At 42.7% G+C, this 17,894-nt stretch overlaps 1 protein-coding gene across 1 annotated transcript in view; it reads left to right on the top strand.

Moving 5' to 3' along the window:
• Positions 1-979: 979 nt before the first annotated feature.
• Positions 980-17,894, top strand: part of FAT4 (FAT atypical cadherin 4) — a 222,119-nt gene continuing 205,204 nt past the window's right edge. Inside the window, 1 exon segment of the mRNA XM_074274562.1 lies at positions 980-7,504. Coding sequence (XP_074130663.1) covers positions 2,336-7,504 — 5,169 coding nt within the window. The 5' untranslated portion in view covers positions 980-2,335.

Genomic DNA, 17,894 nt, shown 5'->3' with positions numbered 1-17,894 from the left:
CAGTAGCCTCTCTCTCTCTCTCTCTCTCTCTCTCTCTCTCTCTCTCTCTCTCTCTCTCTCTCTCCCCCCCCCCCACTCCTCCCCATCCCCCTCTCCGCCACCAACAAACCAATCTAGTACACTGAGATTGTTTCCATTGTGAGAGGTCAGGACGGAAGCCAAATCATTACACCAAGCTGGTCAGTAACAGGAAAATCTCCCTCCAAAGGATTTTCATTGTTATGCTTGTTTGAAATACCAAGCTTTGCCTCCCCACCCCTGGGGTTCCTCCCATTGGGCAAAGAACACGATCTTTCCGAGTAAAGACTGTGGGAGTTCATTTATACACATCTGACAGCTAGAAAACTGGAGATACAGTTGGGACTTCGTGCCCTTCCTGCAGAGTAAGGCTGCTTTTGAAGGCGCAGGTAAGCAGCACTCTGGACAGCGCTGGGCGGCCCCAGGTGACCTGGCAGGTGACAGATACCTGGAGTTTCACTGTACCAGGGATGTTGGACAGCAACTTCCCTGTCCAGATCAGGGAATGGATAGGAAATAGTTAACGCATATTTGCAGGGAGTATTCCCAGATGATCTTTGCTTAATTCCCCCTCCCACTCCCACCATAACCCCCTTGCCTTTTTTATTTCTTTCTTTCTCCCCCTGAATTATGATCATTCGAGCATCTTAATGCCCCCCCCCTCTTGTCCCAAGCACTAAACTTATTTCTCAGCAAAACTGACCCACCCCCTCTTCTCGCCGGCAAGCCCTTTTTGTTGCTCCGACGCCTGCCAAGAGTTGACAAAAAAAAAAAAAAAAAAAAAAAAAAATCAGGCAGAAAGAAAAGAAATCACCCCCTGTCTTCTCTCCGCCTCCAGTGACTCCCTCCCTCCCGACAGATTCCTTGATGAACGTGCAGGCTCTCCAATCGGCAGCCCCAGGCAGGAATGTGAGGCGGGACTAAAGTTAGGATCGGTCCAATGGGACTGTATCAGGGCGGGCAGGGGAGCTGGCCCGAAGCAAGAGCAGCAGAGAGAAGTGAAGAGCGCTGATCAATGAGGGGCGAGCGAGCAAAGTTTGTGTCGCTCTCTCTCTCCTCTCTTTCTTGGTGCCCGTGCCCGTGTGTGTCACTCTTTTTCCCTTCTCGGCGTCGGTGTGCATGCACCGTGAGTGTGCCTGTGTACGTGTGTAAGTGTGTAAGTGTAGCAGAGGGAGAGAGGGGGGCAACCCCGGGGTACCAAAGAGAGCCCTGCAGAAAAAGGTGGGAGCGACCGCCGCCGAGCTGACAGCCGCCCTGTGCGCCTAGCCAGAGTTGCCGGAGCGGAATCTGGGCAGAGGCAGGCAAAGCAGACCCTAGAGCCACCGGATTACAAAACGCAACTAACTGACCCCTGGAGGATCAGTCCACCTCTCCCAGCCAGGGAGCCCGAGGCCAAGGCGGCAGCGGAGCTACCCCGGCCCTCCCTGGGCATGGTGAAGGAAGGGCTCCAGGGGAGCCAGCCCCAGTTTCGGCCCTACTCCGCCCAGATTGTGAGGAAAGAGGGACGTGCGCTCTCCCTGGAGGAACAAGTGATGGGCGCACAGACGCCCCAGCCCAGGTGAAACATTGAAACAAAAAAATGCCGCTGGCTCCGGGCCACAGAGCCCCAAGAGAGTCGGCGGCGCCGTGGGTGACTGAGCCGAGCCGGGAGCCCGGAGCTAGGATCCGGGCCAAGGAAGCCTAGAACGCCGCGTTGGAGCTGTTGCTGCCAGAAAGCTCGGCTCCCGCCTCCTCCTCCCAGCTTTCCGGGGCAGCATCCCGGGACCCGCTTTGGGGAAGTTGGACTAGAGGAGAGGCGAGTAACGTCTGTCTTCTGCTCATTCGTTTTTCCTCCACCTCCTTCTCCTTTTGGAAGCGTGAAACTTGAAGCTTTAGAGAGGGCGGACTACAGTCAGAGTCTCCTCCAATACTGTGAGTACAGACATCTTCCCCCGATTCCCCGCTCATCCAGGGACCGCAGACTCTTTGGATTAAAAACAAAAGGGAAAGGGGAAAAACAAGACAGCCAACTAGAGGGCTGAAGGAACTTTCTTGGGCTTCCCAGGACCCAGTCGTGCCCCGAGGTATGCCCCAGTTTCCCTCACGTCTCCTTCTCTTCAACTACAATATGTACGGGACTGTCTCTCCCGATCCTTTGAGCTTTTTGCAGATGGGGTTTGCTTTGCCCGGATTTACTGCGCCTTAAGAGCCATTGCCTGATCCTCAGAACTAGTGGTTGGATTTATTTATCCTTGTTTATTGTCATTGTTTTTAGGGGAGGAGGGAGTGATTTCCACTCCCGTGGGTCTGTTTCTTTGGCACCATCGTGGTCATCAACATGCCCCTGTGCGCCCCCGGGACTCGGGGCCGCTGGGGGTCCTTGCTCCCTACCTTACCTCCGCTTGCCCCCCTCGTTCTAGGGCTGTTGTGGGCGCTGCCAGGCCGGGCTGCGGGGAGCGCAGGCACGGAGCAGCGCCAGGTTTTCCAGGTGCTGGAGGAGCAACCTCCTGGCACTCTGGTGGGCACCATTCAGACGCGGCCAGGTTTTACCTACCGGCTGAGTGAAAGCCACGCCTTGTTCACCATCAACTCCAGCACCGGGGCTCTGCATACCACGGCCACCATTGACCGCGAAAGCCTACCCAGCGACGTGATAAACCTAGTGGTTCTGTCCAGCGCTCCCACCTACCCCACCGAGGTGCGAGTGTTGGTGCGGGACCTTAATGACAATGCGCCCGTCTTCCCCGAGCCTTCCATCGTGGTCTCCTTTAAGGAGGACAGCAGCAGCGGACGCCAGGTCATCTTGGACACTGCCACCGATGCGGACATCGGCTCCAATGGTGTAGACCACCGTTCCTATCGAATCGTGGGCGGCAACGAAGCCGGACGCTTCCGCCTCGATATCACCCTCAACCCGAGCGGCGAGGGGGCCTTCCTGCACCTAGTGTCCAGGGGCGGCCTGGACCGCGAGGCCACCGCCTACTACCAGCTGCTGGTGGAGGTGGAGGACAAGGGCGAACCCAAGCGGAGGGGCTATCTTCAAGTGAACGTGACGGTCCAAGACATCAACGACAACCCCCCCGTGTTCGGCAGCTCCCACTACCAGGCTGGAGTAGCTGAGGATGCGGCCGTGGGCTCCAGCGTCCTGCAAGTCTCCGCGGCCGATGCGGACGAAGGCACCAACGCAGATATCCGCTACCAGCTGCAGGAGGACGGGGGCCCCTTCCACATGGATCCCGAGACCGGGCTCATCACGGTGCGGGAGCCCCTGGATTACGAGGCCAGGCGCCAGTACTCGCTCACTCTGCAGGCGCACGACCGGGGCGTGCCCTCGCTGACGGGCCGAGCGGAGGCGCTCATCCAGCTGCTGGACGTGAACGACAACGATCCCGTGGTCAAGTTCCGCTATTTCCCCGCCACGTCCCGCTTTGCCTCGGTGGACGAGAACGCGCAGGTGGGCACCGTCGTGGCCCTGCTCACGGTCACGGACGCCGATTCCCCCGCGGCCAACGGCAACATTTCCGTGCAGATCCTGGGCGGCAACGAGCAACGCCACTTTGAGGTGCAGCGAAGCAAGGTGCCCAATCTGAGCCTCATCAAGGTGGCCAGTGCCTTGGACCGGGAGCGCATCCCTTCCTACAACCTGACCGTGTCCGTGTCAGACAATCACGGGGCGCCCCCCGGGGCGGTGGCCCGTTCCTCGGTCGCCAGCCTCGTGATCTTTGTTAATGATATCAATGACCATCCTCCCGTCTTCTCCCAGTCGGTCTATCGGGTGAACCTGAGTGAAGAAGCTCCCCCTGGCAGCTATGTGAGCGGGGTTTCTGCCACCGATGGAGACTCGGGGCTCAATGCTAACCTCCGCTACAGCATCATCTCTGGCAACGAGCTGGACTGGTTTCACATCAGTGACCACAGTGGTCTGGTGACAACCGCGGCTGCTGGGGGCCTGGACAGAGAACGAGCCTCCCAGGTGGTCTTGAACATTAGTGCCAGGGATCAGGGGGTCCACCCCAAAGTATCCTATGCACAGCTGGTAGTTACCGTCTTGGACGTGAATGACGAAAAGCCAGTGTTCAGCCAGGAAGCGGGCTATGAAGTGTCTGTGCCTGAGAATGCCCCTGCAGGGACAGATTTGTTGGTCATAGAGGCTTCAGATGGGGACCTAGGCGACAATGGAACGGTTCGATTCTCCTTCCAGGAGGCTGACGCTGAACAGAGGTCCTTCCGCCTGGATCCCGTGTCTGGAAGACTGAGCACCATCTCCTCATTGGACAGAGAAGAGCAGGCTTTCTATTCCCTTTTGGTCCTGGCGGTAGATCTGGGCTCTCCTCCCCAGACTTCTCTGACCCGGGTCAATGTGAGTCTCTTGGATGTGAATGATAACAGTCCTGTGTTTTATCCAGTTCAGTACTTTGCTCATATCCAGGAGAATGAGCCAGCTGGCAGCTACATCACCACTGTGTCTGCCAGTGACCCAGACTCAGGCCCCAATGGGACTGTTAAGTACAGCATATCAGCTGGAGATACATCTCGTTTCCAAATCCATAGCCACACTGGGGTGATTTCCACAAAGATGGTCTTGGACAGAGAGGAAAAGACAGCTTATCAGCTACAAGTTGTGGCTACAGATGGGGGGCACCTGCAGTCCCCCAACCAGGCCATTGTGACCATCACTGTGTTGGACACTCAAGACAATCCTCCTGTCTTCAGTCAGGCAGTTTATAGCTTTGTGGTCTTTGAGAATGTGGCTTTGGGATATCATGTGGGAAGTGTTTCTGCATCTACTATGGACCTTAACACAAACATCACTTATGTGATTACCACTGGAGACCAGAAAGGGGTTTTTGCTATCAATCAGGTCACAGGGCATCTGACTACAGCCAGCATCATTGACCGGGAAGAGCAATCCTTTTATCAGCTGAAAGTGGTAGCCAGTGGGGGCATGGTGACAGGAGAAACCATAGTGAACATCACAGTCAAGGACCTGAATGACAATGCCCCCCATTTTCTTCAAGCAGTTGAATGGGTGAATGTGGTTGAGAACTGGCAGGCAGGACATAGTATATTTCAGGCCAAAGCCTTGGACCCTGATGAAGGGGTCAATGGCATGGTGCTCTACAGCCTGAAACAAAATCCAAAGAACCTGTTCACCATCGATGAAAGAAATGGTAACATCAGCTTGCTCCGACCTTTGGATGTGCATGCTGGCTCCTACCAGGTTGAGATCTTGGCATCAGATAGGGGGGTCCCACAGCTATCTTCCAGTTTCATTTTAACTGTCTCTGTCCATGATGTCAATGACAACCCTCCAGTGTTTGACCAACTCTCCTATGAGGTTACCCTTTCTGAGGCACAGCCTGTGAACTCCCTGTTCTTCAAGGTACAAGCTTCTGACCAAGACTCAGGAGCCAATGGTGAAATTGCCTACAGCATAGCAGAAGGAAACACGGGGAATGCTTTTGGCATTTTCCCTGATGGTCAGTTGTATGTAAAAAGTGAACTGGACCGAGAGCTTCAAGATCGATATGTCTTACTGGTGGTTGCTTCTGACCGAGCAGTGGAACCTCTAAGTGCTACAGTGAATGTGACTGTAATTTTGGAAGATGTAAATGATAACAGGCCACTGTTTAACAGCACTAATTATGTATTTTACTTTGAAGAAGAGCAGAGGGGTGGGTCATTTGTGGGGATGATAAATGCTATTGATAAAGACTTTGGGCCAAATGGTGAGGTAAGGTATTCATTTGAGACCATGCAGCCTGATTTTGAATTGAATGCCATCAGTGGGGAAATCACTAGCACTCACCAATTTGACAGGGAGTCCCTCATGAGGCAGAGAGGAGCTGCTGTATTTAGCTTCACAGTGACAGCATCTGATCAGGGCCTCCCCAAACCTCTAAAGGACCAGGCGACAGTTCAGGTGTACATGAAAGATATCAATGATAATGCTCCAAAATTTTTAAAAGACTTTTACCAAGCCACCATATCAGAACTAGCTGCCAACTCGACCCAGGTTTTGCGTGTATCTGCCTCTGATGTAGATGAAGGCAGTAATGGACTGATTCACTATTCTGTGGTCAAAGGAAATGAAGAGAAGATGTTTGCAATAGATAGTGCCACAGGTCAGGTGATACTAGCTGGTCAATTGGACCATGAAGCCACAGCTTCTTATTCCCTTCTAATTCGAGCAGTGGATTCTGGGACAGTCTCCCTCAATTCAACTTGTACCTTAAGCATTGATATTTTGGATGAAAATGACAACACACCTTCTTTTCCCAAGTCTACCCTGTTTGTGGATGTTTTAGAAAATATGAGGATTGGTGAGCTTGTAACCTCTGTCACAGCCACAGATTCAGATTCAGGGGACAATGCAGACATCCATTATAGCATCACTGGGACTAACAACCATGGCACCTTCAGCATCAGTCCAAATACAGGGGGTATTTTTCTTGCCAAAAAATTGGACTTCGAAACGCAGCCTTTGTACAAGTTGAACATCACAGCAAAAGATCAAGGGAGACCCCCTCGATCATCCACAATGTCAGTGGTTATCCACGTACGGGATTTCAATGACAATCCTCCTACCTTCCCTCCTGGAGATATTTTTAAATCAATTACTGAGAACCTTCCTATTGGCAGCTCTGTTATTTCTGTGACTGCTCGTGACCCTGATGCTGATATTAATGGGCAACTAACCTATGCCATCATTCAGCAGATGCCAAGAGGTAACCATTTTGGTATAGATGAAGTCAAAGGGACCATATATACCAATGCTGAAATTGACCGGGAATTTGCAAACCTCTTTGAATTAACTGTAAAAGCCAGTGATCAGGCTGTGCCCATAGAAACTCGGCGATTTGCTTTGAAAAATGTGACTATTTTGGTCACGGATCTCAATGACAATGTCCCCATGTTTATATCCCAAAATGCCCTGGCTGCAGATCCTTCAGTGATGATTGGCTCCATCCTTACAACAATTGTTGCTGCTGACCCAGACGAAGGGGCTAATGGAGAAGTGGAGTATGAAATAATCAATGGTGACACAGAGACCTTTATGGTAGATCGGTATAGTGGAGACCTAAGGGTGTCCTCAGCCCTAGTACCCTCTCAACTGATCTACAGCCTCATCATTTCAGCCACGGACCTTGGTCCTGAAAGAAGGAAGTCAACCACTGAAATGACAATCATTCTTCAGGGCCTTGATGGGCCTGTTTTTACTCAACCCAAATACATAACTATTTTAAAGGAAGGAGAGCCCATCGGTACCAATGTCATCTCCATTGAAGCAGCCAGCCCTAGAGGATCTGAAGCCCCAGTGGAGTATTATATAGTTGCAGTGCGGTGTCAGGAAAAAGCTGCAGGACGCCTCTTTACAATTGGACGTCACACAGGCATCATCCAGACTGCTGCCATTCTTGACCGAGAACAGGGAGCACACCTCTACTTGGTGGATGTTTATGCCATTGAAAAGTCAACTGTCTTCCCTAGAACCCAGAGAGCTGAGGTAATATTTTTGTTCATGTTATTTGTTCATTGTTCTCGTGTTGGTTTTCTACACACATCACTTGCTTTATGTCTTTTTTCTTCTTCTATAACTATATGCCTTTATTCGACTTCCTTGGAATTTCTAGAGAGCACAGCAGACATGTAACAAAGCAGGAATGCTTGTTACAATTATGGTTTCTTTTGGTTGGTTCTTACTATTTTCTAAGTACTTGCTTGAGAAAAAAATTTTAATCTTGTTCAAAAAAAGGTAGGAATGGATGACTACTTGCTAGAGAATCAGAAAGGGCAGGACATAACTATTCAAGTAAGGCAGCCTTGAAGCTAAAAGGATTTTAACTGTGATTTAGAGGTTCTGTGATGATAAAAATTCCAATCAAAGAAGACTTTGTTTATTTCACTTCTTTTGATATCTTAAAGATTATAATATATTTAATTTATTGGTCAAATGCCAAATTCAGTTCCTTGGCAATCTCAGAAGAATTAAGAGATAGAAGTGATGGGTCAATGAAAAATATATAACATCTATATTTTCTGTGTCCTAAATATGGTAAGATGTAACATAGGGCTCTTTTGAATATGACAATGTTATACCGAAAGAAACTGAAAAAGTTCCAGAGGAATTAATATTATTGCTATCAGGTCATCATTTGGAATATCAGATGATGATTCTTTCCCCCAAAGTGGTCTGGTGAAACTCCTTGACCCACATGAATAATTTCCACATTTTTATCAGGTGGGTCCACTATGTCAGAAGACTTCCCTTTTGAAACAGACAAGATTTCTACAGACTAGCATCAGACTTAAAATGGTTTTGGAAAATGTCATTGTGCAACATGACAATTTGAACAGGCAAGACTGTGGTCTCAACACTTTTATTACCAACATAATTATAGTTGGCTGTGATAAGTTCCCTTGGATACCTCCATAAACTTTATATTGTCATGAGACTATCTGACATCAGTTTAGTCTACTATCTCCCAAAGGATCTCTCCCTATTGGTATTTTTATAATTAGAATTTGTATTCTTTGAATTGATGGCAAAGGCCATCTAGAAAATACTCTTAAAATTGAGGGTATCTATGTGTGTTGTGATGGTTGAGGAGTGGATATTTTGACCAAGAGGTCACTTGTTATTGTATTTTGTAAAAACAATGGTACATGTACAATTATCTTAAATAACAAAATGGAGAGAAATATGAAATAGACTACTCAAGCTGAACCTTTTTTTTTTTTTTTTTTTTTTTTTTTTTTTGCATTTGCTATTTTGGAAGTATTCCTTTCCTCCAGTCCTTTAGTGGAAGGCTCTGTCAACCAGCCAAAAACTTCTACTATCAGTGTGGTTTGTGATTCTTGGCAGAAGACCAGAGACCCCTGAGCTAATGATACTGGGGCCTATGCTTGCATTGTTTTGTGGGTAGCCTTTTCATTTTTAAGTCTTCATTTTTTAAACTTTCTTCCTCTCAAAGACTTAGCCCTGTCTGTACTTTGGTTAAGTGAGCCAGATATATCTGTGGTACTCTATGGACAATGCTGCATACTCAGGAATTGTGAGAGCAAGTTCATCCCCCCCCCCTCCCCGCCCCAGCCTCCTGGTTTAAGTCTGGAAGTTAGTCTCCAAGCCAAGTTTCCTTCTCAGATTATGTCTTCTCTTGTTTGGTTTCTAAGTCACCAGTTCTTGCCTTTTGTTTCTTAAGGATAGAAGGCTAAGATATAGAATTCTGTTTATGTGCTATTGGCTGGAATGATGATTTTTTTTTTACTTTGGCCCTTTTTGTCCCACTTGAATGGTTTCTAAGGATGGAAAACTCTTGACTAGTTTGTAAACAGAATTGTTTACTCTGTGCAAGAAATTAAACCATCCCAAGCTGAGAATGGATTTGCTAAAATGTGTAAAAACACTTAAAGGTGTTTTTTGCCACTGGCTAAGCCAAGCATTAAAGAGCATGAGAACATTGAAGGGCCACTAGAATAGAACTGCTATCATTAAAAGATGAGCTTTATCATGTACATTATATATTCATTTTGAAAAATGTCTAATTACTACCTTCCTGGAACACTATGGGTAAATATTTTAAAAGACAATGACAGGTAAGTATTCTTAAGGGTTGAAGTTAGAACCTTTTTTCAGCTGTAGGTTAAAAGTACCATTTATAGTTTAGCTGGAATTGTTACTACTGTTCACTTGCATATTGAAAATTGATTGGAATAAATAAAGTGATCTTATTTAGTTCTCTCAATATTGTAAGGGTTAAAATAACTTCTGTGAACTAAAGTGCTGAAATTGTAAACCAAGTTTAAGTTACTGAGCAGAAACCACTCCTAAAATCAAAAGCAAATGTGTTTCTGCCCCCAGAATATTGAAAGCAGTTGCTGGGAGCTAGAATTTCATATTATTATTGGTCGCATCTTCTGAGTATATACAGTAAAATCCCCTCTTTTTTGTCAGCACAAACATAATTAATTTACTGTGATTCTTAAGGAATAAGTTATAAATTATCACCAGTTGTCAAGAACTGGCTTTAAAAAAAATTCTTTCCCTTTTGCAATCTTTGCTCCTATGCTTTTGATAATGCACACTGCAAGAGGCTTTGGCTGCTACTTCAGAGTGCTAAGCAAGAACTTAGGCATATTGCATTCCATGGCAAGCCAGCGAGGTCATTTCAGCTGCATTCTTTATTTTACTTTGTCACTGGAAGCAGAAGACTGTAAAATCATGGGCCCATCCATTCTAGCCTTTTGCCCTCCATCCTTTTACCTTACCTTCCTCCTTTCTTCTCCCTCTCCCTTCCCCTTTTCTCCTCTTTGTGTTCCTTTTCTTTTTCCCCTTCTCTCTCCTGTTCATCTTCCCTCCCATCTTGCTCTTCTTCCTTCACCCCATTGTCCCCTTTTCTTCTTTATTATCTTCTTTCCTCTTCTCCTTCCCTTTTCTCTGCTCCCTCCCCTTTCTTGTTCTTCTTTTCTCTTCTCTCCTCATTCATCTTAGTTTCCTCCATTGTTCTCTTCATTTCTTCTAATTTTCCTCCTCTTCTCCATTTTTCTTCCTCCCTTGTTACCTCCTCTCCTTTTCCCTTCCTATTGTCTCCTCCCCTTCTCACCTCTGTTCTTTCTTTCTTTTCACTCTCTCTCTCCCGCCCCTCATTCCCTCTATATTTCCTTTTCTACCTTCCTTCTCTCCTTGGTTATCTTTCCAAAAATGTTTCTTCTTTAAAGATTCAGAGTTACAGTGTTTCATGCCTAATTCTTTTAAGTCCAAGGGGAGTGACTTTAGGCTACTTCTCCAAAGAGGAAATATTCACACCTTCATTTATTTTCCAGCTATTCTCTTTTTACTTTCAAGTCAGGAGCAGAGGACAATTTTATTAGGATTAAAGAGTCCTTAGTGTGATCAACTTTGCTCCTGTTCACATATACTCCTGCCTGTCTTTTGGGTTCAGAGTTTGGTAGACACTTCATCATCCCAATCCAACCAATAAATTTACTTCCTTTTCTTTATTAGCACAAACTTGGTTTAGCAGAGAAAGCAGCTACAGTGCTGCTCTGCAGAACACAGCCCTCTAGAATCTGACCCAATTTGCCCAAAACAGCCTAACTTCACATTAAGCTTTACAATCAGAGGTAGACACAGAGACTGCTTTTGGCTTGGCAAAAGTTTATGGATTGGATATGGGTCCCCAGAACCATAGGCATTTCAGATCCAGGTCACATAATCATCAGAGAACCAGTTCTTATAGCACAGGTAAAGAAGTCAAACCTCACTGAAGGACCTGCTGAAGTAGTTAGGATATATGCTTTAATCTAATTGAATTAGACTCTTAAAAATGGGTTGAGGTAAGGATAGAATGTAGTAGAACCAAACCTATAAAGATCTCCCAAAGCATTAAAGGAAAGTGTCTGAAGCCCAATGCCAGATTTTCTAGGAGTAAAGCAAGGAGTTATTATTATTATTATTATTTACAAAGAGGGTCAAGGGTTAGGAAATAAGTCTGCCAAGGTCAGAACAATTGCAGACAAACATTCAACCTAGGGCTGTAATGAATGACTAGAGAGAAGACAAGGAGATAGAATCTAATAAGGAATAAGCATCTTAAAACATCTGACTATAGTATTTCAGTAGTGTTTCTGCATAACAGAAATAAGAAGAGCTACCATTGACATAGTAATCACTATGTACATGGCACTATGCCAACTACTTTAAATTATTATCTCAATTTATTCTCACAACAATCCTACAAGGTAGGTGTTAGTATTATGCCCATTTTACAAATGAGGAAACTGAGGTAAACAGGTTAATTGGCTTGCTCATGGTCACATAGCTACTAAGTGTCTGAATTTAGATTTGAATTAAAATCTTCATGACTTCAGGCCTGCGGCTCCATGCACTGAAAAAAAACTGTTGCTCAAACTGGGTCTAGGGACTTCCAGACAGTTGAGATAAAGAAAGGCTATTTTTAACCATGCCATGCATGTCAATCTATCATTTTAGGCTTTAATTAAGCATGTGCAGGGAGTTCATTCTTCACTGAATCTGAGAATTGTGATCATCTAGGATCAAAGAGAGATGTGAGAATCTAAGATCATAGATTTAAACATGGTCCTATATAAGGCCATTGTACAGATGAAGAAACTGAGCTCCATAGAGGGTAAATAACTTGCCCAATGTCAGGTGATAAAACAGTTGGCCAATATCACTGGAATCAAGAGAACTGATTGTCTGTGTGGCTGAGAACTCTGTAATGATAATCTCCTTCCTCTTCAGAACAGATCCACTAATATATCCAAGTATCCATATCATTGGATCATAATTTGATTCTTCATTTTAAAAGTGGATATGGAGGGACAGTTAGGTGGCCCAGAGGATAGAGCACCAGCCTTGAATTCAGGAGGACCTGAGTTCAAATTTGATCTCAGATACTTAACACTTCCTTAGCAGTGTGACCCTGGGCAAGTCACTTGACCCTAATTGCCTCAGGGAAAAAAATAGACATGGAGACTCCCCCCAAAAAAATTAGAATGATTTGTGGAGTGAATGGCTTTCTTAACAAAGGTTAGATTATCTCTTTATGTTTACTAGAATACTAAACATAAAGAGATAATCTAACTTTTGTTCTTAATTGGGGCAGTCATTTCTTAGCTGTTTTGTTGATCAAAATGTAAAAAGGCAGGGGATATATTAAAAAAAAAATCCCATACTAAATCCTAATGTTCTAGCAAGAAGAAACCACAGAGACCATATAACTTAACCTCCTATGTTGCAGGTGAATATGCCTAGGTTGAGGAGGTTAAGGAATCCTCCACATTCAAGTCCAAAGAGAGATCTGAATTCAGGCTTTTTAACGTCCTGATTCAAGGGTTCTTTTCAATAAACCATACTTATCTTTTATAATCTTCTTTCAAATGTGTCTCAAGAGATGCACATGGCCCCATGCATGAAGACATATAGCTAGATTTATTTTCTAATGCTCTTGGATACACCCCATCTGTGCCCAACCTTGAACTATTTTTGATTGCATTCTAATCTTGAGACTAAATGGACAATTGAGCAAGAGAAGAAACTGAAGATGATGTTTAGAAAATAGAATTTCTTAGTGCATAATCAAGTTGAAGCAGCAGAAATGCTTTGATATAATAGAATAATTTTCAAATGCATAGAAGAATGGGTGAATTTTGTTGTGTCTAATTCTTCCCCTCTGCCCCAATGCTTTCGATAAGTCATTTGCTATAATTTCTTCATACTAGAGTCAGGTGTTTCAAGACCTCAGTTTGAGTCCTGGCTCTGCTGCTAACTCACCAAGTAGCTTTGGGAAAGACCCAAACTTCTCAGTATCAATCTTCTTGTGTATAAAATGGGAAAAAATATTATTTGATCAAAAAAGAGAATACGTGCATATTAGACAGCTTTGAACCCAGAGAGAATCTGTGTTATCCTGGGTCAGTTACTTAACTTCCTGGTGTTCTAGAAAAGTCTCTATGTGTATAAATTTCAGAGAATGAATGCTTCTGAAGTAGTAGAGTTTACACATAGTTCCCTGTATAAATGAAATAATAACTCCAGTCCCCTAGTCCCATAAATTTGTTTCTATTATTTGCATTACCTCCCTGGAAGGATTGCTCACACCTAGAATACCTACTCCAACAAAATCACAAAATATTCAGAATAAATGAGATAATGGATATAAGGCACATATCAAACATTAAATGCAAGCTAAAATGTTTCTCTCAATTTTTAGCTTGAGAGTCCACATTAAGGAACAGAAAATGAGTAGAAGTTAGCAATGTTCCGGGCAGAGATTAGTGTTTGAAGATGAATATCCCAAAGGAACTCATTTGGAGAAATGACTTTGGAAGTAGACAGCAGCACTGGGATCGGCATGACATTCCATTAGAGCACTGCATCATTAAGATGCCATGTTTTACATTAGATTGAGATTCCATTTCATTGCAAGTGCTTTGAGGGCAGGGACTATCTGATACTTTGCACAACGCCTGACACATAGTAGGCACTTAACAAATGTTTTATTTAGTGATTGATCTACAAAGCATGATTACCAATTTAATTGCTAATTTAAAAGTACAGAGGCAGCTAGGTAGTACAGTGGTTAGAATGCCATGGTTAGAGTAAAGAAAATTATCTGCATGAATTCACATTTGGCCTCAGATGCTTCCTAGCTATGTGACCCTGGCCAAGTCATTTAATCCTGTTTGTCTTAGTTTTCCTCAAATGTAAAATAAGCTGGAGAAGGAAATAGTATTTTAGCAAGAATACCATAAATAGGGTCATAAAAAGTGAGACATGACAAACAACTGAGCAAAAAATGTAAAAGAAAAAAAAAAAAAAAAAGCATTATTCCAATGTAATGAGCCACCCTTTTAGGGTGCTATATAAATTTAGGTCATTAGTTGGATCATAAATTGAGATTTGGAAGTGATCTTAGAGGATATCCACTTCAACCCCCACATGTAAACAATCAACAAAATTAATATACAGAGAAAAGAAGTTTTTTACTAAATAATTTTTTATTTTACTAAATTTACTAAAGAATTTTTTTTAACTTTTACTAAAGAATACATTTTTTTTTTACTAAATTTACTAAAGAATACATAGATAAGAACTATCCTAGCAAAGACTTTTTCCTCTTATATAAAACCCAACATTTGTTCAATATATCCAGTGTTTTGGCCAGTGGGGTCTTTAACTTTAGACCCAATCAGTTGTGTTTGCATTAGGCTTGGTGTACTAGTTCTTTGATTCAGTAATTTCACCACTTTAGTAAAGTACTCAAATCCCAAGGATCCTTCATATTTTGGTACTGAGAGCCTGGATCAGCTCCATATGCCAAAGCTGAGCAGTTTTCTTCCTTCTGGGTCCCATGACAAACACACTTGATTTCCTCCGAATTTAGTGAAATGAACTAATTAGTCAAGGGAGAACTTTTCTGGAATAATATGACAGTAGCTGCCTGTTTTGATTGGCCAGGAGCCTTCCCTTGTAACAGAATCTGTTGTAACCTTATAGCTAGTGATAGACCGGGATGATTTCCCTCCAGGATCATTATATGCTTCTCAATGTTTATTTTATATATATTTATGCAAAACTGAAACTTATGGGATGGTTATCTCACTCTGGCATGTGATCTCAGGGAGCACAGTGTGTGATAAGTTGTTGAAAATTCTTGCTTTATTTCTTCTCATTTTCCCTAGCTTTTTTTTGAGATGAGGGAGAGAAAAAAAAGAGGGTCAGGAGAGTAATTCTGAGGGGAGTTATCCAATGGATTAGGATCTATTTTCCAATAAGGATCAGAACATAACCACCACTCTTTATGGTTGTTTTAAATGTTATTATGTTTTTAAAAATGCTGGATTTTCTTTCTAGTCAAAAACAGTGTTCTTGTTTAATATGCATTTACTCCCAATGGAGAAACCAGAAAGAGTAAATGTGGTATGTGAATAAAGAGTTGGCCCTCAAGCTAGGAAGCACTCAAATAAAGTCTTGCCTTTGACACTTATTATGTGACCTTGGATGAGTCATCTAACTTTTCAGTGCCCATTGGCATTTTTTACATTTTATATGCCATGCAATTGTGTGTCCTCAGAAGCAAAAAAAAAAAAAAAAAGATGCATTTATTAAGTGCCTATTATGTGGGTTGAGGTATAAATGTAATGAATGGCACAATCTTTATTTGAGAGGCTTTTAACATTCTAATAAGTTGAAGTTCACTTAATATAGATTCTTGCATGCTTGAATTGACAATACTATGAACAAAATGTTGAAAGTGATCAGCTAATTACTTTATTTCTTAAATCATATCTGAACAATAACCCCATGATGTGATGTGATGTGAACTCTCTAAGAAAAACCACTAGTTAGCAATAACTTGTGGATGTCAGTGGTCTCCAGAAGAGGAAGTAGTTAAGGAAATATAACAGAAGTTATGGGCTTTCATTAGTGGAGCACTCATATAGGGCACCTGGAATGTGGCTCTAATAATGAGCTCATGAAAATGCTGACTCTGAAACCTGTGCTACAAGCCAGATGCCGGCAGACTCAGAAGAATTGAGAGCCAGTCATAGACATAACTAAAGAAATTTCAGAGACCTTTGATTCCTAATACTTCCTTGAGGAAACTGAGACTTAGAAGGGGAAATGAACTTGCCAAAGGTCAGAGAATTTGTCTGTTGTGTTAAAAATAATAATATTAATAATAAATTATAATAAGCATTTATATAGCACATTATTTATCTCATTAGATTCTCATAACTCTGTGAGGCAAGTCCTATGAGAAACAGTTGAGAAACCTATGTCTTAAAAGAATTAAGTAATTTCCTCTAAGTCATGCAGCCAGAATGAGTATCTGAGAGTATTTGAACCCAAAGCCTCTGAATTGCAAGAATATTATGTGATATATTACTGAACGTTGCCTTCCTTCCTTCCTTCCTTCCTTCCTTCCTTCCTTCCTTCCTTCCTTCCTTCCTTCCTTCCTTCCTTCCTTCCTTCCTTCCTTCCTTCCTTCCTTCCTTCCTTCCTTTCGTTTCTCCCTTCCTTTCCTTTCTCCCTTCTTTCCTTCCTTTCTAGAGATATTTGGTTTTCTAAGAACATCAAGCAACCAGATTATCATTTGAGAACGTTATGTTCATGTCTCAGTTTTCAAGTGTGAAGGATTCTAAGGCAATGAGAAGGCATCAGAAAGCCTTTCAGCTCACTTTTATGTAATAAAGATTATAAACCCCAATGTATGCAAAAAACCCAATTTGTGAATTTAGTTTGATTTACCTAAGAGCTCATAGGCTTCTCAAGGAACTGGAAGGGACTTCTGTGATGAGACAAAAAGTGACAGAGAAAATAGCAACCCTAGCTTTGCTTAGCATCTGATAGGTCTGAGTCTTGTTTATAATACTCATAAGCTAGAGGACCATGGACAAATCACAATCTCTCTGAGCTTCAATTTCTTCATCTAAAATCAAGTTAAGAGCTATAATATTGACCTTATAGCATTGTTGTCGGTATCAGATATGACTATGTATATAAAGCACTTTGTGAGCCAGTCAAATTTCAGCTATTATTAAGATATATAATTTTAATTTATTTAATCTAATCACAGGCTTTTCCCTTGTCAATAGTGCACATGTTTCTATATCTACATATCTCTATGTATATCATGTATTTACATAATTTATAATCCAAAATATGAACATTGATTAATAAAAAATCTCAACTTTATTTACATTATTGCCTGTCTTCTACATATATATAGCACATAGAAGAAACATAGTTCAGTTATAATTTTTTTAGATTTGAGATAGGAAGTAAGTCGATGTTCAAATCCCATACCTGTTACTTAGCAGTATAAATTTGAACAAGTCACTTAATATTTCTGAACTTCATTGATAAAAATGAGAATAATACTACCTATAATAAATACCTCATAAGGTTGTTGTAAGACTCAAATAAGTTAATTGGTGTGAAATGTTTGGCGTCTTCTAAAGTGCTAGAGAAATCTTTTATTTTATATATGTGTGCATTCTTTTGTGGTTTTTGTGGTTCAAAATGATATTATATCAATTTTGTTAAGAAAAATGATTTATCAATTCTAGAATATCTCTCATTAGAATGATTGATCTGAAGTAGTGGAGGTTTATGCCTGAAGAGGATCATAGACGTCTCCCCTTTCTTTTGAAAATAGAGGAAATTAAAGGTTGGTCTGAAGTAGCAGAAATCTATATCTGGAAAGGTCCTCAGAGGTCTCCCCCCTTTTTTTTAACAGAAGAGAAAATTGACCATCAGAGAGATACAAAAACTTGCCCAAGTTCATATAGGTTGTTAGACACAAAACTTGGATATAAACTTTGCTTTTCTGGTTGCCTAAGATACTAACTTAATAGTATTTTAACTG

This window comes from Sminthopsis crassicaudata, chromosome 6 (assembly GCF_048593235.1).
Source record: "Sminthopsis crassicaudata isolate SCR6 chromosome 6, ASM4859323v1, whole genome shotgun sequence".
NCBI classification, from domain to species: Eukaryota; Metazoa; Chordata; class Mammalia; order Dasyuromorphia; family Dasyuridae; genus Sminthopsis; species Sminthopsis crassicaudata.
The sequence above is the reverse complement of the archived record's forward strand: the minus strand, read 5'-3'. Positions and strand labels throughout refer to the sequence as shown.